This window comes from Anguilla anguilla, chromosome 2, assembly GCF_013347855.1.
Source record: "Anguilla anguilla isolate fAngAng1 chromosome 2, fAngAng1.pri, whole genome shotgun sequence".
In the NCBI taxonomy this organism is placed as follows: Eukaryota; Metazoa; Chordata; class Actinopteri; order Anguilliformes; family Anguillidae; genus Anguilla; species Anguilla anguilla.
This window is the reverse complement of record NC_049202.1, coordinates 9,819,938-9,844,772: the sequence shown is the minus strand read 5'-3', so window position 1 is coordinate 9,844,772 and position 24,835 is coordinate 9,819,938. Positions and strand designations below refer to the sequence as shown.

The window sequence follows — 24,835 nt, the reverse complement described above, 5'->3', positions numbered from 1 at the left end:
CCTCTCTTTCCCTCTCTCTCTCTCCCTCTCTCTCTCTCTCTCTCGCTGTCTTTTTCTCTCTGTCTCTCCCTCTTTCTCCCTCTCTCACTGTTTTTCTCTGTCCTTTTCTTTCTCTCCCCCTCCCTGTCTCTTTCACTCTCTCTCCCTCTCCCCTTCCTGTCTCTCTCCCCTCCTCCCTCTCCCTTGCTCTCTCTCTTTCTTGCCTCCCTGTCTCCCTCTTCCTCTCTTTCCCTCTCCCTTGCTCTCTCCCTCCCCCCCCCACTCTCTCTCTCCCTCCTCCCCCCTCTCTATTTCTCTCTCAGGCCTGTCGATTCGCAGTGTGTGTTGGAAAGCAGACCGACTCCTGGCTGGGACTCAGGACAGTGAGATATTTGAGGTGATGGTTCAGGAGCGGGACAAGCCTGTTCTGATCATGCAGGGGCACAGTGAGGGGGAGCTCTGGGGCCTCGCCCCCCACCCCAAACAGCCACTTGCCGTTACCGGGAGCGACGACCGGTCTGTGCGGTCAGTGTTCCACTCGCCTGCATCACACGCACACACACACACACGCACACACACACACAGGCATATCCTAAGCCCTTCAGTCCAGCCAGTTTAGGAAATCTATTTAAATTAATTCAGTGAAAACCTTCCTAATTGGCCTTTACAGTTCCCACCCCTCTTCTCTGATTGGTCCATATGGCTACGTAGAACTGTAGAGTCTTGTATGATTGGTCAGCGTGACTGTACAGGCTGCAGAGCCTTCTCTGATTGGTCCGTTTGACTGCGCAGGCTATGGAGTTTGACGAGCCACACCCTGATTGCTCGCTGCAATATGGAGGAGGCGGTCCGAAGCGTGGCCTTTAACAACGACGGCTCCCAGCTGGCCCTGGGCATGAAGGACGGCTCCTTCACTGTGCTCCGTGTCAGGTAGGCTCCACCCCCCCGCAGCACAGGGCTGCCATTGGCTGTTTGGCCTCTGGTACATTGCATTTCATTGTTGTGTTTTGGAAAGGTTCCACCAAAGATCCTCTGACTCTTGCAAATACTCAACTCTGCTAAAGCCAAAACACTGCAGTTTGATATTTCATGCTTCTGAAAAATCATTAAGAGTTGTTGCCATGTATGATACTGTGGCAATAGCTGTTCTGAACTGTGATACAGCTGCATAAAGCTGAAACCTCAATTTAAACCTCCAGCTGTTCAGATTTTCACTCTTTTCACTCATGGAATCTTGGCTCAATGAGCAGATTTTGGGATCCATGGTGATAATTCATGAGAACACATGCAGTGCCTCATAAAGAGTCCAGAGATCATTGTAATAATTTTGCATGATGTGTTCAGAGAGAGCTGGTTGATTATGATGCAGATGTAGTTATGTAAAAATGTATGTGTTATTATATAAGTGCCAGCTGTTGTTCAATTTCTGCGGTGCTGAAAATTCCTTCAAAACATGACAGAACTCAAAGTCCAAAAAACAGAGCAGCAAAAGCTCCTTAAATAAGACGGCAGTCTATTTGATAAAAAGTGAGCAGCCAAGGCAGGTGGGCCTGAACTTTTAAGAGAGAAAGATACTGTCCCTGATGGCTTAATTAATCATAATCTCTCTCTCAGAGAAATACGCAAGACACTAATGTGCATGGATGCTAATGGTAGTGCACTTGATCTCAGAGATGTGAGAAAGAATCAATCTTCATGTGAGTCTGTTTGATGAGACGGGAGGTGGTCCAGGGATGCATTGCCATGCCAACGCCTCAGGCTAGCATCCTCCGAGTGTTCTCAGTGATGCAGTCGGCACAGAAACGCCTCTCCTCACAGTTATTGATTGTCTTTGCTTGAACAAGGACAAAAGGTACATTATTCCACATTAGCTAAGCTTGCCTCAGTTGCATGTATTTAGGCATTTATCAAACCTGTCCTGATTACTGAGGTAATGGGAGGCATGTAAGAAACAGAGCTCGATTCCAAGATGAGAAATTGGGAACTTTTACTCCCCTAGAGCTCAGCAGTTCTGAGCCAATCATGGTGCTTCCATCTAATGCAAACAGACCAGCTTTGCATTACGCCAGTTCCTTTAAAAATTCATTTTTCTATAAACATATAAAATCAAATCCTGCTGTTTTGCTGGTTTTATGAGTGAATATGACAGTGTGCTTCAGCTTTTAAACATTCGCATGTCTAAGGGACTCACCTGGTTAGATACAGTACATCATTTAAAAAATGATTGACAGGAATGTCATGACCAGTGGTCACCCTGCTCTGCCCTGCCCCACCCTGTCCCGCCCACAGGGACATGACGGAGGTGGTGCACATTAAGGACAGGAAGGAGGTGATCCACGAGATGAAGTTCTCCCCGGACGGCTCGTACCTGGCCGTGGGCTCCAACGACGGGCTGGTGGACGTGTACGCCGTGGGCCAGCGCTTCAAGAAGGTGGGGGAGTGCAGCCGGGCCCGGAGCTTCATCACTCACCTGGACTGGTCTGTGGACGGCAGGCTCCTGCAGACCAACGACGGGGACGGAGAGAGGCTCTTCTACCGCATGCCCTGTGAGTGCCCCTCAAACGCTACCATTGGGTTAGGACCTTCAAATGCTACCATTGGGTTAGGACCTTCAAACGCTACCATTGGGTTAGGACCTTCAAATGTTACCATTGGGTTAGGACCTTCAAACACTACCAGTGGGTTAGGACCCTCAAGCACTGCCAGTGGGTTAGGACCCTCACACGCTGCCAGTGGGGTAGGACCCTCAAACACTGCCAGTGGGTTAGGACCCTCACACGCTGCCAGTGGGTTAGGACCCTCACACGCTGCCAGTGGGTTAGGACCCTCAAACGCTGCCAGTAGGTTAGGACCCTCAAACGCTGCATGTGGGTTAGGATCTTCAAATGCTGCGAGAAAGTTAGGACCCTCAAACACTACCAGGGGGTTAGGACCCTCAAATGCTGCCAGTGGGTTAGGACCCTCAAACGCTGCCAGTGGGTTAGGACCCTCAAATGCTGCCAGTACATCATGGCCTTCAAACGCTGCCAGTACGTTAGGACCCTCACTGGTTTTCATTGGTTCATTTTTCCAGATGCAGATACAGATTTAGACAATTGCAGTTATTGTACTACGTGAATCTAAATCTCACAAACAGAAAAGCTTTGATGGGTAACAGCCTTCAGGTCTGCGTTCAAAGTGACCAGACCCTGAACGCTCATAAGGCCTCATGATATTTTCGAATTTTGGCAAAAACAACAATTTCCTGTTATCTCAGAAAAAGGAGTAAACCTTAACAATTATTAATGGTTAAAAGGTTAATGGATAAAAAGAAAAACACACAAATATAAATTTTCTCTCACAATGGATAAAGTGATACCGTACCTGGGTTTGTGAGTTTGTCCTCCCAGCATTTCACCAGCATGTTAAATGGACAGTCTGGCAGCCTGTGATAAGCAGCAAGGTCAGGAAACACAGCCAAGCAGCCTGAACACACTGCTGCATCCAAGAGCGCACAGGCCAGCCACACACACAGAGACACACACACACACGCACGCACACACAGACACACACGCACACACACACACACACACACACACTCCCACACACACGGGGTTGGTTTTTATTCTATCAGATTAAGGGGCTCCACCGTGGAGACACTCTGAAAAAAGCCTTTGCACATAAATCAGATGATTAGTGCTAATTAGACCTGCATTTATCACCTAGCTCTGAAGGAGAATTAAAGGACCTTGAATTAATAACAGAAATACTCACATATATTTGCCGAGTGTTCCTTCAGTCGTCCTGATGTGCTGCCGTCATTAAAATGATGAGTCCTGTGTTCATATGAGCAGGTCAGAGTGCTCGCAGGCCTTAGCCATCACCAGGGTCTCCTCAGTATGTGTCTCAGTGTTTTTGTCTCTGTTAACAATATGTGTAGTGGCCTTTGGGGACCTGCAGACTGTGTGTATAGTAAAATGCACTTGAAATGCGCAGCACAGTCTATGAGCTCTGCTAATGAGAGAGCTCTGTCTGCCCCTTCCACCTGCAGCTGGTAAATGCGTCACCGTTAAAGAGGAGCTCAAGGGGGTCCACTGGGTCTCCTGGACCTGCGTGATCGGGCCCGAGGTCAGCGGCATCTGGCCCAAATACTCACACCTCAACGACATCAACTCCCTGGACGCCAACTACAGCAGCGGCGTGCTGGCCAGCGGGGACGACTTCGGCCTGGTCAAGCTCTTCCGCTTCCCCGGACTAAGGAAAGGTGTGGGCTTTCGTTCATTTTACACTGTTTATAATTATTCACATTTTTTTATTTTTGGACTGAATATTAATGCTAATATTACTGTGCTGAATATATATGGTTAATATTACTGTACTGAAGTAATAAGGTTGATGCTACTGCTCGCAGGGGCAAAGTTCAAAAGGTACATCGGACACTCTGCCCATGTGACCAATGTGCGCTGGTCACATGACCTGCAGTGGCTCCTGAGCACGGGCGGGGCTGACCACGCCCTGTTCCAGTGGAGGTTTCTGCCCGAGGGGGTGATGAATGGGATACTGGAGCCGCTTCTCCAAGGTGACCAGGACGTCCCGTACAGTTACTCTCATATGACACATTGTGTTTCTCCTCTACAGACAGCCTGTTAGGATCCATAATGCCTACGTCTCATCTGAGTCCCAATGGTTCAATATATAATTTTAAATATTACAGATCGGCAGCTTTCTCATTATTGTTGTTGTTGTCGTCTTAATATGTAATAGAGCCAAGATTATAAATCAATCCCGTAAGTCAGTCATGCTACCAGGAGAGTTGGGCATCTGTTCAGGAAGTGAAATGAGCTTCAGTTCATACACTGAATACCCTCATAGAACGTTATGGGCATTTTTCAGTTAATTCATGATGTTAAGTTCCTGAACTGACAGAACCTCCAGCAATGACTACCAGTGTCTCAAAGGTCTACCCCACCTCTTTTGCCCCCTTGCCCCTCTGTTCCGCCACACCTTTCTGCTTCACCCTCCTGATCCGCCCCTTCTGCTCCGCCCCTCTGCCACACCATTCTGTTCCACCCCTATGCTCCACCCTACTGCCCTCCCCCTCTCTCATCCCCAGAGGGGTATGCTGACTCCAACAGTGAAGCATCGGACTCTGACCTATCAGACGTCCCAGAGCTGGACTCAGACATCGAGCAAGAGGCCCAGATGAGCTACGAGCGGCAGGTACATGCAACACCTCCTGGGGGGTCCTTAAAATTGGGATCCTATTCTCTATTCATGATGTCAGGGTCTGTTTCCCATTTGGCAGCTGTAATACATGGTAACTATGTGGAAAAGTGCTGATCATGTTCACAGCTAATTGGCTAGTTAGCTTTGTGTTTCAGAGCTGGTAGCCTGAATTATATTAGCCCTGCCTAGTCTCTGCATTCTGCATGTTGTGGGTGTCTTGGCCAGGTGTGGTGACTGTGACTTTGGTCCTGGCAGGTTTATGAGGACTGTAACTGTGGTTTTGGCAGGTGTGTAAGGACTGTGACTGTGGTTCTGGCAAGTGTATAAGGACTGTGATTGGCGTTCTGGTGGGTGTATAAGGACTGTGACTGTGGTTCTGGCAGGTGTATAAGGAGGACCTCCCCCAGCTGAAGCAGCAGGGTCGGGATCAGCAGCAGCTGCTCAGCTCACTCACACGGCAGAAGGCTCCAGAGGAGAGGCTGCGGCTTCAGTTTGTCCACGGGTGAGATGGCAGCGCTACATATTGATACAGGAGTTATGCACAATGCTAACATAGCCAACAGTGCTGCGATACGTGCAATGCTAACATGCTAATATAGCAAACAGCGCTAAGATACACGCGATGCTAACAGTGCAAACAGCGCTGAGTTACACACAACGCTAGCATAGCCAACAGCGCTGAAGTGCTAAAGTGTGTGGGTCCCTGTGGGTACTGAGGCTAGGTGCTAATGCTAACGCATGTGTCCCTGCAGGTACCGCGGCTGGGACTGTAGGAATAACTTGTTCTACACGCAGACGGGGGAGGTGGTGTACCACGTGGCGGCCGTGGCCGTCGTCTACAACCGGCAGCAGCACTCGCAGCGCTTCTACCTGGGCCACGACGACGACATCCTCAGCCTGGCCGTGCACCCACTCAAGGACTATGTGGCAACCGGGCAGGTAGAGCCAAAATGGCTGCCTCTATGAGACCTGATTTTTAAGGTTCCATTGGCAACAAAAAAACTGTTTTCTTTATCCCCACTTCAGATTCACATTTCAATGCGAATAAGAATGTGAGCATGAGATCAACAGTATTATCATAAATTATGTGTTATTATGTATTGTGACGTTTGTCCAATGTGCTTTTTCTGCAATGGAGTCCTTCAGCTGAAGACAAAAATCACTTTTTAAATAGAATGGAACTGAACTTGTGTGTGTGTGTGTGTGTGTGTTCAGGTGGGACGGGATCCTGCTATCCACATCTGGGACATCCAGAGCCTCAAGTGCTTATCACTCCTGAAGGGCCATCACCAGAGAGGGGTGTGTGCACTGGAGTTCACAGGTAAAAGTGCTGCACCACCTAATTTTTATTATTATTATTACTGGCTCATCACCACCCTGTTTTTGAGGACTTTTTTGTTATTATTTATTTTGCTGTTAAGCAGTAGGAAGTGAAGATTGATTGGCTGATATTTATCAATCCTGGGGTTAGAACCATGTTAAGTGTCACCATTTTAAAAATTCAGGGGACGAATCAGCGAGCTGTACAGATCAATTACAAATAGTCACAAGAGAATGATTTCTGTCTGTATTCTTCTTTTATTAGCTCCTTTAAAGCGTTTTATATCTCCAATTAAAATGGTAATATTTCATTTTTATTCATTATGCTGTAATTATGCAAATAACATGTTCCTCCTGCCTGGTCCCATACAGTGGTGGGTGAGGTGGATGAGGGTTATCTTACAGTCTGTCTGATTTAACAGATGTGTGCCGAATATTATTCACTTGGGTGCCGCGATGGCCTCCCAAACGCACATTTGCATACAGATGGGACTTCCCAGCTGCTCCAAGATGGTTTAATGATTAATGTCCTCAGTGGAGGAGGACATCGTGAGGAGGGCTCAGCAGCTCAAACTCCAGTCCTGCAGTGGATCTCAAACTCCAGTCCTGCAGGGGATATCAAACTCCAGTCCTGCTGGGGATATCAAACTCCAGTCCTGCGGGGTTCTCAAACTCCAGTCCTGCAGGGATCTCAAACTCCAGTCCTGGAGGGCAGCAGTGTCTGTATGTTTTTGGGATTTCCTTTCAAATCAACAGCCAAGGTCTGTGTACTCTTCAGCAAATTAGTATCTTTAAATGAAGCAGTTAAGTGTTGAAGCAGACTGAAAACCAGCAGAAACCGTGAGCCTCCAGGGCAGGTGTTTGAGATCCCCGCTGCCTTCGTAACAGTGCTCTGTTTTCACACCTGTGCAGGTGAGAAAGGGTAAGTGTAATGCTACAGCAGTGGTAACTCAGCCCTGTTCCTAGAGATCTGCTGTCCTGTAGGTTTCCATTCCAACCCTAACAAAGCACACGTCATCCAACAGCTAGAGGTCTCCTCGAGGTGTGCCAAATTAGGGTTGAAATGAAAACCTGCAGGATGGTAGATCTCCAGGAACAGGGTTGGTTAGCACTGCGCTAAAGCCTGCGGGCATGCTGTGTGTGCCTGTGTCGTGAGTGTTCTGCTATGTCTGCCCTGCAGCTGACGGGAAGAGCCTGATATCGATTGGAATCGATGAGGGTCACATGATAGCGATCTGGGACTGGAAGAAGGGCGAGAAGCTGGCGACCGCAAGGTAATACACGTCAGCCTGTAGAGACGCACCTGACTGCAGGTTAAACCTCTGTCTGAATTATACATGGTGTGTCTGTCTGTCTGTCTGTCTGACCCCAGGGGACACAAGGACAAGCTGTTTGTGGTGAAGAGTAACCCGTTTCGGATGGACAAGCTGGTCACCGTAGGCGTGAAGCACATCAAGTTCTGGCAGCACACAGGTACTGGTCCTCTTCTAATCAGATTTCTGCACAAACAAGAGTGGTTATTCACCCCCCACGCACACACACACATGCATGCAAGTTCACACACACATGCAAGCACATACGCACACACACACATTCCTGCACAAACACAAGCAATTAAACATGGGGGTGCCTTTTTGCCTACAGCGAATAAGGGTCCAGCTTACCAGTGGTGCCCTTTTCCATAAAATGCTCCCAACCTAATCATTTACATGCCTGGTTTGTTTGTGTGGGTAGCAGACCTGGGTCTCTTTATGATTTTAAGTAGTTCTTATGGCTTGAAGCTCAGGTTTTAAATTGTCATATTTTAAAAAGGTTTGAGGTTTTGTAGGTGGGTGTTGGGGGTTATGAGGTTTTGAACGGTGGATCTTTTTTAGGCGGGGGTCTGACATTTAAACGTGGGGTCTTCGGGAACCTGGGCAAGCTGGAGACAATGATGTCGGCGTGCTACGGGCGGGTGGAGGAGCTGGTGTTCTCGGGCGGAGCCACGGGGGACGTGTTCATTTGGAAGGACATCAAGCTGGTGAAGACTGTCAAAGCCCACGATGGGCCTGTGTTCGCCATGTACTCTCTGGACAAGGTAGGGGGCGCCACTGTGCAGCTCCAAAACAGAGCCTCAGGGCTGAGTTAAGATGAAAATGGAGGGACAGAAATTAACACATAACTTGTTATTTATTTTTGCTTGTTTAACAAGCTTACCCATTATCTGATCGACACATTGGCAAGTTATTCTAAAGGTTTATCCAAACTATGCTTCATACAGCTTACTTTTTCTCATATCTGATTCGAGAATGTGAACAATAAATTCAGTTTAGAAAATCTTTGCAAAATCTTTGCAAATAATACACAAATTAAAATGATCGATTACTCAGTTAACTACCACATGAGCTTTCACCACAATATACAATAAAAGCTGACAAAAAACTTGAGGATATTTGTGCTTCTTTGTAAAATCTCTTCCCCTCCTATTTTCAGCTATTGTACCTCAAAGGTGTGTGTGGAATTACAGTGGCAGTATCAGGAATGGTAAATGGACTTAAGGAACTTAAGAGAATGGCTAATGAGTTAGTTCCAAATGCACTGCATTGTAAATTACACTGCAGAGAGAAAAGTTTGAATGAGCTTTGCATTTTTGAAGTGTAACTAAAACAAAAGCGCCTCAGTTACAGTATTGGTCATGCTGTATTCCTTAAGGGGCTGTTTTTCAGAAACGTGAGCCACTCTCTTTAATAAGAGCTGAAGTTATGAAGCACTCAGCTGAATTGCTTGCAGATTTTGAAAGCTTCTTGCTAAGCCCTGCTGGGTGTGGCCCACAGCCATATTCAGTCCCACTGCAGACCTGGACAGGCAAAATTAAACAAGGACACAGTCCCCTTCTGAACAGTGTTTGGAAGTCTTTGCTTGGGGCTAGACAAAGGCGATGACATAGGCTCTGCACTAAAGGAACAGCTAAACCAGGCTCTGTAATTAAAGCACAGCTAACACAGGCTCTGTACCGATTGTTGTTAACTCAGGCTGTAATGAAAGGACAGTTGACACAGGCTTTGTAATGAAGGCACAGTTAACACAGGCTCTGTATCAAGGGCACAGATAGCACTGGCTCTGTACAGAGAGCACAGATAACATGGGCTCCGTACTGATGGTCGTTAACACAGACTGTACTGAAAGCACAGTTAACACAGGCGTTGAGTCTGTACCCAATGCACAGTCAGCAGCCTCTCCTTCCCTGCAGGGTTTTGTTACGGGTGGAAAAGACGGAGTGGTGGAGCTGTGGGACGACATGTTTGAGCGCTGCCTGAAGACCTACGCCATCAAGAGACTGGCGCTGACCCCTGCGTCCAAGGGTGCGTGAGCTCACAGCCTGCTCCTCGTCCTATGCTGCCCCCTGCTGGACTCCCCTGTAATTACCAATGGTCTCTGTGCACTCCTGTTGGCATTTAGAAACCAGGTAATATGGAGAAGTGTCGGCAATGATGGCATGTGATGTCACAACTCTCCTTGTCCAATGATGTTAATGTTGGTAATGTTTGCATGCCGAGGGGTGTGCTGGTGAGATCTGCAGAGACCCGGGAGAATGGGCTGTATAAGAGTTCTTAGGTGGTGTTTCGGTTGTGGATGCTCACTTTATGATGGTTGCTGTTTGCGCTGTTTGTACCTGCAGGGTTGCTGCTGGAGGATAACCCCGCTGTGAGGGCCATCACTCTGGGCCACGGACGCATCCTGGTGGGCACCAAGAACGGGGAGGTCCTGGAAATTGACAAGAGCGGCCCGATGACCCTGCTGGTACAGGTGTGTGTGCGAGTGCTTCTGCGCGGGGTCACATGGAGGATGAGATTTGGGCGGGAGTTCAGGAGTTTTATTGAGGGCTGTGCTTTAGAATCATATGGAAGGAGAGATTTGTGGGAGGGGTCAGGGGTTTGACTGACGGCTGTATTTTAGGGTCACATGGAGGGGGAGGTTTGGGGTCTGGCGGCTCACCCGCTGCTCCCCATGTGCTCCACGGTGAGCGACGACAAGACCCTTCGCATCTGGGAGCTCTCAGCCAATCACCGCATGGTTGCCGTGCGCAAGCTCAAGCGAGGTACCACACCCACTGACATGCCTCTTTGCCTTATATGGTCTTTTACACATACCCCAATGTGTAGGACAATCACCACTCACACTTTTTTATCTAGTTCAACCCTTAGCTGCCTTCTATGTTTCAAATATCCCACTGTAGCTCTTCTCTACAATTTTAAATGTGTCTGTGTGCATGTGCGCGTATGTGTGTGTGTGTGTGTGTGTGTGTGTGTTTCAGGTGGACGATGCTGTGCCTTCTCCCCGGATGGGAAGGCCCTAGCAGTGGGGCTAAATGACGGCAGCTTCCTGGTGGTGAACGCTGACACGCTGGAGGACATGGTGTCTTTCCATCACAGGAGGGATATCATCTCTGATGTCAGATTCTCACCAGGTAGCTCCTCCCCTTCCTGTCTCTCTGACCCAACATTACTTTAACCTTTCTGCAACATTGTGCCAACAAGGCTAACCTTAGCACAACATTACAGAAGCACTGTGGTAACGTGTATTATTCTGGTTCACTCATTCTCTTGGCTGTGAAAGTATAATCTCCAGACTTTAGCATGCTACCATTTGTGTCTAGGCACCACTAGTGATGTGTCTAAATAAAGATCCAGGAAACATAAGTATCTACAAGCAAAGGCAAAGTGATTATCGATATCCATTCAGCCAAACCTATAATCTGTCACTGAGGGAGAAGCTGTTTTTCTCATTTCTGGCTCCCAGATTCTGGTAAATACCTGGCGGTGGCATCTCATGACTCTTTTGTGGATATCTACAACGTGCTGACCAGCAAGAGGGTGGGCATCTGTAAGGGGGCGTCCAGCTACATCAGACACATCGACTGGGATACCCGTGGTAAGGCATCTGATTGGTCTGTGTGAAGCAGAGGGGTCATTCAGAGGCGTCTGATTGGTCTGCGTGTGGCAGAGGGGTCAGTCACAGTCACTAGTTGTGCTGTGTTTTATGTTATTTATGTTATGTAATGCTATGCTCTATGTTATGCTATGTTATATTATGCTATGCTATGCTATGTTACGTTATATTATTTCATATTGTGTTATGTAATATAATACTCCATGGATGGGAAAGCCATGGCTGTAAAATTACAGAATATTTTTGTGGTATTAAAGATAGATTAAAAATAGATAGATAATATAATATAAAGATAATATAAAATAAGAAATAATAATTTGTAATAACAGAAATGATTTTATTTATTTTTATCATGATATGAAATTGCCATTTTTGTTGTTGTTTCACTCTTAAATGCAGGTAAATTACTTCAAGTCAATTCAGGTGCCAAAGAGCAATTATTCTTCGAAGCCCCAAGAGGGAAGAGGCAAACGATCCCATCCACAGAGGTGGGAAACACAGAATTTACACTACGAATATTCAGCCAACCATGATTTAAAAATGCCAATCATTACAGTTGTCATAAAACAATAATATAGCAAAAAATCTTTCCTATAGAAATTTTTTCTTTTTTCTTTTCGATTGACTCTTTAAGGAACGTTTGAGGAAATCCCTGTTAGCATCTGGATCCTTCTGTAGAGGAGAAGTAAAGGGGACAGGGGGGGAGCACCAGAGCTCAGCATCTGGGCCGTTTATAGAGTCTGTGCTGTGGGTAATCGGGTGAATGAACACGCCTTTCTCCCACACAGGTGGAGAAGGTGGAGTGGGCCACCTGGACCTCGGTTTTGGGGCCTACCTGCGAGGGGATCTGGGCCCCCCACAGCGACGTCAATGCCGCCGCCCTCACACGGGAGCGCACGCTCCTGGCCACCGGCGATGATTTTGGCTTTGTCAAACTGTTCACCTACCCTGTGAAGGTGAGATCGCAGATTAGAGAGTTAGAGCAGATCGGGTGATGCTGTAGATTTATGTACTGGCTACTACTATTGGTTACCGGCATTGTTTCTGCTAAATGCCTAAATCTTCAAATAATAATAAAATTTAGTAAACTGTAATGTAGTGTAATTTATGTAATTTCATGCCGTGCAATGTAATGTAGCATAGTGTGATGTAGTCTAATGTATTGTAGTATAATGTAATATTGTGTAATGTAATGTAGTCTATGACATTTTGTGTAGTCTAATGTAGTGTAATGAAATAGTGTAGTGGTATGTAGTGTAGTATAGTGTAATGTAATGTAGTGTAGTGTAGTACAGTGTAACTTAGTGTAATGTAGTGTAGTATAGTACAGTGTAGTTTAGTGTAATGTAGTGTAGTGTATTGTAGGGTATTGTAGTGTTATGTAGTGTAATGTAGTACAGTGTAGTTTAGCGTAATGCAGTGTATTGTAGTGTAATGTAGTGTAGTATAGTTTTATGTAGTTTAATGTAATTTTGTTGTCTCTGCAGGGGCTGCATGCCAAGTTTAAACGGTACGTGGGCCACAGCGCCCATGTGACCAACGTGCGCTGGTCGCAGGACGACGGCTCGCTGCTGACGGTGGGCGGGGCCGACACGGCGCTGATGATCTGGGCGCGGGAGCCGGGGGGAGGGGGAAACCGCGAGAACAAACCCGTGGACAGCGAGGAGTCCGACGACGATGCCGAGGAGGACGGCGGTAAGCTGGCCTGGAACATGAGTCTACCACGTGGGTGGCATTTACCTGAACTCACTGGAAAGAGTGGATCTCTGACTGATTACCTGGGACTGAAAGGTGTGTGTGTGTGTGCATGTGTAGAAGTGTGTATAAGTGAGAGAGAGGTGTTTGAGTGTGCAAGTTTTAGGATGGTGGTAGGTGTGTGTAAGTGTAGGATAGTAACAGGTGTGTGCCTAGGATAGTATAGGATAGTATCAGGTGTATGTGCAGGTTTATGAGAGAGACAGAGAGGTGTGTTTGTGCACGATACAGGTCCCTAGGAGACTGACTGCTGTTTATTTGTAGGGTATGACAGTGACGTTGCCCGGGAGAAGGTGACGGACTACGTCTCTAAGATCTATGCAGAAAACATCCGGCAGATGACTGGTACCAAACCCCACCACCAGCAAAAGGAAGCTCTGCCGGAGGAGAGGTGTGTTCAGTCCCACAATGCACCTGTGCTGTCTGTCAGATGTATCCATAGAGAATAGGTCATTCATGCTACCGTGCCCTGATACAGTCCACTGCACAGTAACACCAGAACTCTTCTAAAGGCTGCTTTCATTCTTCCTGAAACTAAAGAAGGGGTGGAGCTATCAGTGACTCACTGATATGATATGTTAATATGATATTTCATTTATATTGTATTATTGAAATAAAATAGTCTATGAGGCTAGTCATCTAAAATGAAATGTTCAAGTGGTTTGTTTTTGATAGTTTCAGTTGCGTGTTGCTGCCACCTAGTGCTTTTTTGAGGCACTCAAAAAATTAGGATGGGTGCAAAACTATATATAATCAATTCATTTGGAAGTTTTTTATTATGAAAGATGCATTTCACTGAAACAAATACCAAAATACATAATTCTGTAGTTTTATGTGCAAAAATGCACTAACCTCATAATTCAACCCAATTTTCATAACCCTAACTCCAATTGTAACTCTTAACCCTATTTCCAGCCCTAGATTTTTTTTATTAAGATGAATGAAAAATAAAAAAACGGAAATTCGTTTGAATTTATGAAAAATGTATTTTACTGTCTAACTCTGTCTTAATCCAAGGGTTTATTCACAGTTTTAATTCCAGGTTTACTCACAGTCTTAATCCCAGGTTTATTTACAGTTTTAATCCCAGGTTTATTTACAGTTTTAATCCCAGGTTTACTCACAGTCTTAATCCCAAATTAATTTACAGTCTTAATCCAAGGGTTTATTTACAGTTTTAATCCCAGGTTTACTCACAGTCTTAATCACAGGTTTATTTACAGTCTTAATCGCAGACTTACTCACAGTTCTAAAGGCAGGTTTAAGACTCATCCTACATGGCTAAGATGTGCTGTCTCTGTTGGAGCTTTTATAGCTGTATGGTACGTAACCTGCATTCCTGTCAAACACAAAATGTACCGGCTGCTGCTTATTATACATATGTTTGACATCCCTTTTTATTATTATTCCCCATCCTTATTATTATTATTACTATTATTATTATTGTTAGTATTATTATTGTTAGTATTATTATTGTTATTATTATTATTATTATTATTATTATTATTGACTTAATTTTTATTTCATTAATATTCATTATGTTTTATGCAGCCGGCCTCCCGTTAGCAGAGGTGCCCCATTGCCTGAAAAACTACAGAAGAACAACGTCACGAAGAAGAATAAAATGGTGGAGGTCTGTCGGACCCGCTTCTCATTTAAGTACATTCAGCTCTTTAATAACAGTCATGTTGCAGGGTTGTGTGTACGCATCATCACTGTGCATAATACTCAAGTTTCGTGGACTATATTTCAGAGTGTATGTCATTCAATTGTTCTTGGTTTTTATTTACTTCGTAAGTTGCTTTGGAGAGGGTTGTATGTTAAATGCGTACTTGTGAAAGTCCTGTGTTCTGATCCGGCCCCTCCCCCGCCTGTCCTGTGTTATGATTGGGCCCATCCCTGCCTGTCCTGTGTTCTGACCCGGTTCTTCCCTGCGGTCCGTTTGCAGGACCTGGTGCTGGATCACGTGTTTGGGTACCGGGGCTTCGACTGTCGCAACAACCTGCATTACCTCAACGATGGCGCTGACATCATCTTCCACACCGCGGCTGCGGCCGTGGTGCAGAACCTCTCCATGGGTACGTCCGCTATTAAACGCTCTCTTCCTGCGTGGCAGGAAGTTCAGGGGAAGATAATTAACTCTGCACATAAACGTCCGAGCTACAGGGGTATCCATGACTGAGAGACTTAGGGGACTGTTCAGTCTGAGTGAGCAAAGGGGCATTCAGGCCTTCCAGTTTAGCGTTTAGTCCCTAATCTTGACTAACAAGCATTTCATTAGCCATTTGCTATTGTGAGCATTTTCTGCTATAGAAAGTTTCATGCTGCTGTGTGAATCAAGTGAAAAGCAACTTGATGTAATCTGTCTAAATAATACAAAACAAAAACATTCAATACAAAAAAAAGTCACTGCCCCTCCCCCACTGCGCTGACACCCCTACCTCCCCAATCTGCCCTCAGGAACCCAGAGTTTCTACCTGGAGCACACAGACGACATCCTATGTCTGACTGTCAATCAGCACCCTAAATTCCAGAATGTCATAGCGACGGGACAGATTGGTGAGTGTGCACTGCCTCCAGGGCCCTGTGTACATGTGTGTGTGGGTGTGCTCATGGAGAACACAGGTTCATTATATTTGAGATCCGTTCCAATCAGGGGATAATCTTTATTCAGCGCTATTTTGAAGCACTATTTCATTGATTGATTGATTGATTGATTGAAGTGGAATGAAAACTAAAATTCCTGGGGGGTCTGATCAAATTACTACTATTTCAAAAACAAGTATACAAGTTTTGCAAAGGACGTTTTTTTTTGCAGTTGAAGTCTAGTCTGTAAATTACTTGTGCTTGTGCTTTTTCTTTTATTGCTAGGCTGTTGCATTCAGCTCAGCTCCTCAGGGGCACTTTTCACTGGTGAACCACATGCTGCTCTCACCATTAGTTTTGTCCTGGGCTCTGCTGTGTTTCTGTTTGCATTGCATTGAGTGCTTGACCTTTCTCCTGCTGTGTTCTGTGTGCTTGAGGTGTACAAATGAATGACTTTCTCCAGCTGCTTTCTTTTGACATTTCCTCATTTCTCATTGGCCACACAACACAGGTGATGTCACAGACCTCCCAGGTAAGATAGCCCCATTCTCAGTCCTCATTCCTGTGTCCCTCAGCTTCCAGTTGGTTTACGCATGACTTAGGCCCTTCCCCCTTTTCCCCAGGGTTTTTGAGTTATGAGAATATCATCACTAGCTCTGAGAATATTTCAGCATAATTAAATCATGAAACATTCATATTTTAACAGTGAACGTAGTAAGAGACATCAATTCTTTATATTAAATATACTCAAAATAATAAAATATTTACAAGGAAACATGGTTGAACTAATTTATTATGAAAAAATGTATTTCACTGAAAAAATATCAGAATACATAAAGAAACAGTGATACATTGAAAAAATTTAAAAAGTTCTATTACCAAAAACTAACCCAAACACTGAGCATAATCCAAAACCTACATCAGCTTTAACAATTACTGTATGTCTAACCCTAACAACAAATCTAAATATTAATCCTAACCCTAACCCTCATTCTAACCCTAAATCCTATTCTTGCTTGAGGCATCTTAAATGTTTCTATTTATGTTTCTATTATTATTTAATATGGATGAAAAACAATTTACGTACATGTATAAATGAGATGAAATGTATCTCACTGACAAAACATGAATATACTTTTACTCCAGTGTTGTGTCTGAGTAGTTACCCCAGTGTTGTGCCTCAGTAGTAACTCCAGTGTTGTTTCTGAGCAGTTACTCCAGTGTTGTTTATGAGTAGTTACTCCAGTTCTAACAAGTTGGCATGCCCCTTTATATTCTGATATCTCTCCATCCCTTAATCTTCTGCTCTTTCCCACATCCATCATCAAAGCATTGTCCATTTATTTGTCCATCATATCCTGTTTGTGATTGGCTCCCCAGCAGAAGAAGGAGGGGCCAAATGATTCACTTCAAGTTGATTCACTTGCCTGCAAGAGCTCTCTGTGTCCATGGAAACTGTCACCGTAGAGACATGTGCATCTCTGCACACCCTGCATTACGAGATGTGTGATGGTTAACCCCGCCCCCTCTCATGCCGCAGGCACCTCCCCCTGCATCCACGTGTGGGACGCCGCGAGCAAGCAGACGCTGTCCGTCCTGCGCTGCTCGCACGGGAAGGGCGTCGGCTACGTCAACTTCAGCGCCACGGGCAAGCTGCTGCTCTCTGTGGGGGTGGAGCCAGAACACATGCTGACCGTCTGGCGCTGGCAGGAAGGTGGGCCCGAGGTCACTTCCTGTCCTGGGAGGTCACAGTAAATGACTGGTCAAATGAAGGGTAGTTTAAAAATCTATCACATAGCACTACAATAGGAATAAAAAATAAACAAATAATTGAAAACAAATAGTCCTGAATTAAGTTTGTCCTCTGTCCCTCTGTACTCCTCTCTCTATCCCTCTGTACCCGTCTCTCTATCCCTCTGTAGCCCTCCCTCTATCTCTCTTTTACTCTGTGGAAATTCATTTCCCTCTGTGTAACTGTGTAAGTCCATTTCTCTCTGTGTAACTGTTCAGGGGCCAAAGTGACCAGTAAAGGGGGCCACATGGACCGGATCTTCGTGGTGGAGTTCCGGCCAGACTCTGACACGCAGTTCGTGTCGGTGGGGATCAAACACATAAAGTTCTGGACGCTGGCGGGGGGGTCCCTCATGTATAAAAAGGGGGTGATGGGCTCTGTGGAGGATGGCAAAATGCAGACTATGCTGTCTGTGGCTTTTGGTGCTGTGAGTATCTCTGTCACTGCATTTCCCCTGACTGACATCGTCTCTGTCCCTCTCGTCAAATCATACAGTATATTTAAATATACACAGCATCTGGCTAATAAAAGAAAGTGTGCTGAGTGTGAGTGTGTTACTGTATTGGGGAAGTGTGCTGAGAGTAAGTGTGTTGTGGAAGTGTGCTGAGTGTGTTGTGTTACTGTATTGGGGAAGTGTGCTGAGAGTAAGTGTATTGGGGAAGTGTGCTGAGAGTAAGTGTGTTGTGGAAGTGTGCTGAGTGTGAGTGTGTTACTGTGTTGGGGAAGTGTGCTGAGTGTGTTGTGTTACTGTATTGGGGAAGTGTGCTGAGAGTAAGTGTGTTGTGGAAGTGTGCTGAGTGTGCTGTGTTGTTTTACCCAGAATAACCTGACTTTCACTGGTGCCATAAACGGGGACGTGTTCGTGTGGCGGGATCACTTCCTGGTGCGCGTGGTGGCCAAAGCTCACTCCGGCCCGGTGTTCACCATGTACACCACGCTGAGAGACGGCCTCATCGTCACCGGCGGCAAGGAGAGACCGTGAGTAACCAGCACACACGTGTGTGTGGACAGGGCAGTGAGATGCGTGGGCGGGACAGTGGGAGGTGTGGGAGGAGCAGTGATCGGTGTGGGCGGGGCTCTGGGTGATGTAGGCTTGTCTCCTTCAGGACTAAGGAGGGCGGGGCAGTGAAGCTCTGGGATCAGGAGATGAAGCGCTGTCGGGCCTTCCAGCTGGAGACCGGCCAGGCGGTGGAGAATGTGCGGTCCGTGTGCCGGGGGAAGGTAAAGCCTGTCTCTGACCAATCACATGCAACACAGCCTGTCTCTGACCAATCACATGCTACACAGCCAATCACAGGCAACACAGCATGGCTCTGACCAATGACATGCAGCTCAAACTGTCACTTAAAGATGAATCTTATTTAACTGCATGGCCTCCCCATCATTTATACTGAAGGGTAAGATCCTGGTGGGGACGAAGGATGGTGAGATCATCGAGGTGGGGGAGAAGAACGCCGCCTCCAACATCATGATGAACGGTCACATGCAGGGGGAGATCTGGGGCCTGGCCACACACCCCTCCAAAGACACGTTCATCTCTGCCAGCGACGACGGGACCATCCGCATCTGGGACCTGGCGGACAAAGTGAGGAGAAGGGACGGGGCCATGGGTGGGGCCACAGGGGTCAGTCATGGGGTGTGGCTCACCCTGAAAACACTAGAGAATTCCTATTTGATTCTGGTGAGAATGTTTCCCAATCTAAGAAAAGCTTAGTGTTCCAAACAAGTTCTGCCAAAGTTACAGAAGAATGTCCCGGGTAAGCATCGAAGGGACATCCAGAAACTGTTTTAAAAGCTGGGAGCGTTTAAACTCAACTTTTTCTGAACAAAAAGCAGTGTGGATCTGGGAAATGATTGTGCTGTTTAACCTTGGGATCAGTATTTTTACACCACAGCAGTCAGGATTAGGCCTTGTTAACCCCCCCGCTGTGGTTTAAAAATAGCCTGGGAGTCTGTGTCCTTGTGCTGCTCAGACCCCCCCTGTGTCCCCCCCCCCCCCCTCAGAAACTGCTGAATAAAGTGAGCCTGGGCCAGCCGGCGAAGTGCGCCTGCTACAGCCCTGAGGGCGAGATGGTGTCCATCGGCCTGCAGAACGGGGAGTTCATCGTCCTCATGGTCGCCTCGCTCACCGTCTGGGGGAAGAAACGGGACCGCAGCGTCCCCGTGCAGGACGTCCGGTGAGCGTGGGGCGAAGGGGGATGCCCAGGGGGGATGGTGAGGGGTGGTGAGGGGTGAGCAGGCGGGCAGGCAGGGCAGGGGCAGGAGACACTAAGGGGAGGGTCTTGAATACATGAAGCTCTTTAGCTGCTTTTAAAATATGAAAACACTCCTGCAGATCCATGAGAATCTGCATCCAAATGTTACTGAACCAATACACAGTGCGGTCACAACAGTGCAGTCAATCCAATGAGTTCAGTGCTGGATCCTGGTGAAAGAAATCGTCTTTAAGGTGCCAGTAATCTGTCAGGATGTATGCAGTTCTGTGGGGATTACCTGTGTCCAGGGGGTTAAAAGTTACTTCACATAAAGTATCTGACCGAGGGTTTGTTTGAGGGGGACTGGGGGTGAGGGTTATCTCAGCCATCAGGGGGGCAGGTATCCAGGTTGTGAGGGGGTCCCGTCCCGTCTCTGTCTCCCCGCCAGGTTCAGCCCGGACAGCCGGCTGCTGGCGGTGGGGGCGCTGGAGGGCACGGTGGATCTCTATGACCTGACGCTGGGCCCCGCCCTCAATCGCATCGGCTTCTGTAAAGACGTGCCCAGCTTCGTCATCCAGATGGACTTCAGTGCCGACAGCAAGTATATCCAGGTAGCAGTGTTCCGTCCATCCATTAATTATCTATACGCGCTTATTCCTGGTCGGGGTGTACTGTACTTGGGCAGAGAATGAGGCAACCTGTCTGGGGAGGGTAAGTGCGGTCGTCATGGGAATAAGCTCTGTGGGCGTGTTCCTGCAGGTGTCCACTGGGGCCTACAAGCGGCAGGTGTACGAGGTGCCCACGGGGAGGCCGGTGTCTGAGCAGACCGTCATCGACAGGATCACCTGGGCCACCTGGACCAGGTGAGTTAGAAAACACCAAGTCCCGTAGGACTGTGAGACTGAGTCCCCACTCCCAGTCTCTCTTTCTCTCTCTCTCTCTCTCTCTCGCCCTCTGTCTTGCTCGCTCTCTCTTTCTCTTGCTCGCTCTCTCTTTCTCTCTCTCTTTCTCCTCTGCTCTCTCTCCCTTTCTGCCCTCTCTCCCTCCTTTATTCTGAATTCTTCACAGACAAATTACCACCCAATTATCATATCCCAATATGCATTTCAAAAAGCAATGTAAATTAACGCCCACACTAAGCAATTAAGTATTAATTAGAAATGAAGACAATAAGTAATATTTATTTTTAAATGTACACGGTGCTGCCAGACTGTGTGCTTGGAGGCCCTGATAACAATCAGGTGGGCAGAGGGTAATCAATACAGTGCAGTCTGTGAGTCTGTGCAGGATGATTAGAGCTGGAGTCTGATATTATAGTGATACAGAGAGAGACGGTGAGGATTGGACTGCTGTCTGTGACCTGTGACCTGTGACCTCTGACCTGCAGTGTTCTGGGAGATGAAGTCCTGGGGATCTGGCCGCGGAACTCAGAGAAGGCGGATGTGAACTGTGCCTGCGTGTCGCATGCTGGGCTCAACGTGGCCACCGGGGACGACTTCGGCCTGGTCAAGCTCTTCGACTTCCCCTGCACCGAGAAATTTGTGAGCAGTATTGTTTCAACATTCATTCAACATTGCCTTAGTATTCAAACAACACTGATTTAATTGCACACTGGAAAAAAATTGAAATTGTAAGGAAGGCCTTCAGTAGGTTTAATGAGTTTTGTTTGATTTTTTACTCTGTACATAATTGGCCTCTCTCTGCCATACTCAACTATGTATGTGTGCATTTGTCTAGATATTATTTGCCATGTATTGTATGTAAAACGTGCCTGACTTGGCTATAAATTACATCATAAACACCAAGGTTTTTTTAACTATATTATTAGTGTACAAATTAATTTACCATAAAAAGTTCCCCTGGAACTTTCTGCAATCACGCACAAGAAATTCCCATCTGCCAACATCCTAGAGGTTAAGGGACCAGCAGGTCTCCACATTCTACATTGGACAGCATTTGTCATGCAGAACTCCTGTGCGCCCCCTGCAGGCCAAACACAAGCGCTACTTCGGCCACTCCGCTCACGTGACCAACATTCGCTTCTCCCACGACGACAAGTACGTCATCAGCACCGGAGGCCACGACCACAGGTAACCCACTATGGACATACTGTAACTACACTATGAACTGTACTAAAATATACTCGAAACATGTTACCTTCGTCGGAAATATAATGACATTTCTCAACATTAAAACAGAAAAGTACTGGCGCTGTGCCAGGTGTTAACTGCTAGCTGAGCCCAGCAGGCGAGCTGAGCGTCCTCTGTTCTCTCTCGCAGTGTTTTCATATGGAAGTGCCTCTGACAGAGAAGCTTCCGGAAGGCCGCCGTAGTCCGTCTCCCGTTCAGACGCCTCGAACGTCTGGCCGCTGCGAACCTCTTCCTGATATGCTGCATTCACATATTCCTCCCGCTAAACCGCGGTGCTGCAGGCCCCTCCCTGCGGGGCGGGGCTGCAGGGTGGGTGTGCTCTGCAATAACTCACAAATATCGCTTTATAACTGTTCACAATCAGTTCATAAGTGCTCTCGATCTCTCGGCGACTGTCAAGAAGGACCTAATAACTAACAGTACTATCTATATATCATAACTGTCTGTAATCGCATTCTGTCTGTAATTCATTCACTGTTCATTATTACAGAAACTGTCCATAATCACTCAATAACTATCAGTAGGTACTTAATTATCAGTACGCATGGTCTACAGTAACGTCATAGCTGTGTAAGAACTTGCCTGTCAAAAGGAACCTAATCAACGTCCATATGCGTGTAATAGCTGTGGTAATTTAATTGTCCACGAGAACTTGGTGCTCCGTTGGAGCCAGGCTTTGATCCTCTGTGAAGGTGTACGCAGATTTTGGACATATTTATATTTTTGGCTGCTGTAGAATGATTCTGTGGAATATGGACCTTTGTTTACATTCTTGCACACATTGAGCTGAAAGTGACAGCAGGTGCAGGTGTGAACATTGTCAATCAAATCAAGAATTTGGCTGCATGGTTTTCCAGCTGCAATGTTTTACAAAAAGCCTTTTAACATGTGCAAGTGCCTAATATATTTTTTTACACTATCTGGTGCTACCAATTGTGAACTGAGGGCTGTCAATCAAGTTCTTATCATTCCCTCACTACGCGGAAAGGTTTTGTGGTTTTGCACAGAAATTGTGGCGTGTGATTGGTTGATATATTTATCTGACCACTTCCACCAGGAAATATCTAGACAGAAAGTGCTCAGGAGTTATCCCGGGGGTTAGTAATGTACTAACAGGAGGGCTCCTGTGTGTTTTGAAGTATTTTTTTATTTTTGTATCGTTCAAAATGTTACTGTATCTGTATGTATTTAAATAGTTATCCAACTCGTATGAAATAGTAGTGTTTGTCTGGGGGTGGGGGGGGGGGGGTGTAAGAGGTTGGTGTGATCATTGTTCTGGGGGGGTTTACAGGTTAACAGTAAGGATGGACACTAAACCATCTTGTTTTTCCAAAAACACTTCCTGCTGTATGAGGACTATACCATTCTCAGTAAAAGAACAGGAGACAATCTGTTGGAGACCAAGGGTGGAGTGGTCAAATCAAAACAGAGCATGTCCACTGCCCAACCCACCCTGTGCCTCAGCCACTCACAGCCACACCCTACTCCCTCTATTCCAGGGATGAAAGATCTGTAGATATGTGGATTTCCATGTATCATCCTTTTTTTAATTTTTTAATTTTTTTTATTGAAACCTTGTGCAGTTGAAACTTCCACACAAGCTAAACCAGTGAGTAATGAGAAGATTTTTTTGCTTTGTGCTGCAATCATGTATGCACCTCGTACTCGATGCTGCTGAGCCCGTCTACCCCTCCACAGGTGTCAGTCACACCTGGCCCTCTCTTACGTGCAAGGTGTAGCTCGTCTTGCTGCAATCCACCCTCTGCTTACCAGAATCAGCAGTGGCTGTGGAATCTTCTTCACCGTTCCATTCATGCCAATGTGCACTGAATGAAAGCAATGCTTTAAATCAGGTCTGCCCAACCCTGTTCCTGGAGGTCTACCATCCTATAGGTTTTCACTCCAGCCCTAACAAAGCACCTCATTCAACAGCTAGAGGTCTCCCTGAGCTGCTAATTAGTAGAATTAGGTGTGTAAAATTTTAATGAAAACCTACAGGACTGTAGATCTCCAGGAACACGGTCGGCCTGTCCTGCCGTCAAAGCCGTCAAAGTTTTGACAAAGAGCATTTTTTTTATTTAGGGATAACCTTTTTATTTTTAGAACCTGTAGAATGATGTTAATAGATGAGTGGAAAGAAATTTATTCAGATGTTCAACGTGATATGGATTAAAAACATGACGATAAATGATGTAATGGACTTACTGATGTAATGGTATTACTTTTCTTCTTGAAATCTTGTAACAATAACATTCATCCCCAAATTAAGTCAAAATCCTGGAAATGACACATTTCTGTGAGTCACCTGGGGGATTAGGAGTATTCTCATGAGGTGATGTGTTGGCATGGAAACAGCTTTGATGCCAGGATTTGGGACTGGGAGAACAGAAGCAGCATGGATCTAGCCTCTGTGACATCATCAGTGACATCACCAACCTACTGAATATCCTCAGACAGACACAATCTAACACAATGGTTCCCAACCCTCTTCCTGGAGATCAACCATCCCTGTAGGTTTTCACTCCAACCCTAACAAAGCACACCTCAATCAACAGCTAGAGATTGCACTGAGCTGCTAATTTCCACACAGACATAAGCCATCTATTATTTCTCTTACTCAGACAGGCATAATCAATCTATCATATCTCCACACAGGCACAATCAGCCTAGCAAATCTCCAGAGATAATTGACCTACAGTATTCACCATACATTCACGCATACACAGGCCTGGATTAAAGTACAAACCACATTTGTACTTTGACACTAAATGGAAGATTTACTTTTTTCTTCACTGACACTTTGGAGAGATCAGGGATCTGTGTTTGTAAGGACAAGCTGAGGCTTGCATACGAGTGACAGTAAAGGTTAATTACACAGTAAATGTTGACTGACTCCGGACGGCTGGAAAAAGCAGAGGGCAGCG

General features: G+C 46.3%; 1 protein-coding gene across 2 annotated transcripts in view; it reads left to right on the top strand.

Annotated features, from left to right (window-relative positions):
- LOC118219564 (echinoderm microtubule-associated protein-like 6) overlaps positions 1-23,126 on the top strand; it is a 33,895-nt gene extending 10,769 nt beyond the window's left edge. For both annotated transcript variants that reach the window (XM_035402799.1, XM_035402798.1), the window contains 36 exons: positions 303-504; positions 772-909; positions 2,269-2,525; positions 4,010-4,222; positions 4,370-4,537; positions 5,072-5,178; positions 5,568-5,686; positions 5,937-6,123; positions 6,400-6,505; positions 7,685-7,778; positions 7,877-7,977; positions 8,379-8,581; positions 9,734-9,845; positions 10,163-10,290; positions 10,441-10,582; positions 10,799-10,951; positions 11,284-11,415; positions 11,833-11,921; positions 12,222-12,389; positions 12,921-13,128; positions 13,453-13,579; positions 14,740-14,821; positions 15,137-15,266; positions 15,649-15,747; positions 16,286-16,306; positions 17,315-17,488; positions 17,785-17,993; positions 18,387-18,544; positions 18,673-18,787; positions 18,963-19,151; positions 19,571-19,743; positions 20,210-20,372; positions 20,521-20,624; positions 21,149-21,302; positions 21,751-21,851; positions 22,041-23,126. In XM_035402799.1, the coding sequence (XP_035258690.1) occupies positions 303-504; positions 772-909; positions 2,269-2,525; positions 4,010-4,222; positions 4,370-4,537; positions 5,072-5,178; positions 5,568-5,686; positions 5,937-6,123; positions 6,400-6,505; positions 7,685-7,778; positions 7,877-7,977; positions 8,379-8,581; positions 9,734-9,845; positions 10,163-10,290; positions 10,441-10,582; positions 10,799-10,951; positions 11,284-11,415; positions 11,833-11,921; positions 12,222-12,389; positions 12,921-13,128; positions 13,453-13,579; positions 14,740-14,821; positions 15,137-15,266; positions 15,649-15,747; positions 16,286-16,306; positions 17,315-17,488; positions 17,785-17,993; positions 18,387-18,544; positions 18,673-18,787; positions 18,963-19,151; positions 19,571-19,743; positions 20,210-20,372; positions 20,521-20,624; positions 21,149-21,302; positions 21,751-21,851; positions 22,041-22,065 (5,051 nt within the window). In that variant the 3' untranslated portion in view covers positions 22,066-23,126. The remainder of the gene's footprint in view (positions 1-302; positions 505-771; positions 910-2,268; positions 2,526-4,009; positions 4,223-4,369; positions 4,538-5,071; positions 5,179-5,567; positions 5,687-5,936; positions 6,124-6,399; positions 6,506-7,684; positions 7,779-7,876; positions 7,978-8,378; positions 8,582-9,733; positions 9,846-10,162; positions 10,291-10,440; positions 10,583-10,798; positions 10,952-11,283; positions 11,416-11,832; positions 11,922-12,221; positions 12,390-12,920; positions 13,129-13,452; positions 13,580-14,739; positions 14,822-15,136; positions 15,267-15,648; positions 15,748-16,285; positions 16,307-17,314; positions 17,489-17,784; positions 17,994-18,386; positions 18,545-18,672; positions 18,788-18,962; positions 19,152-19,570; positions 19,744-20,209; positions 20,373-20,520; positions 20,625-21,148; positions 21,303-21,750; positions 21,852-22,040) is intronic.
- The last annotated feature ends 1,709 nt before the right edge of the window (positions 23,127-24,835 follow it).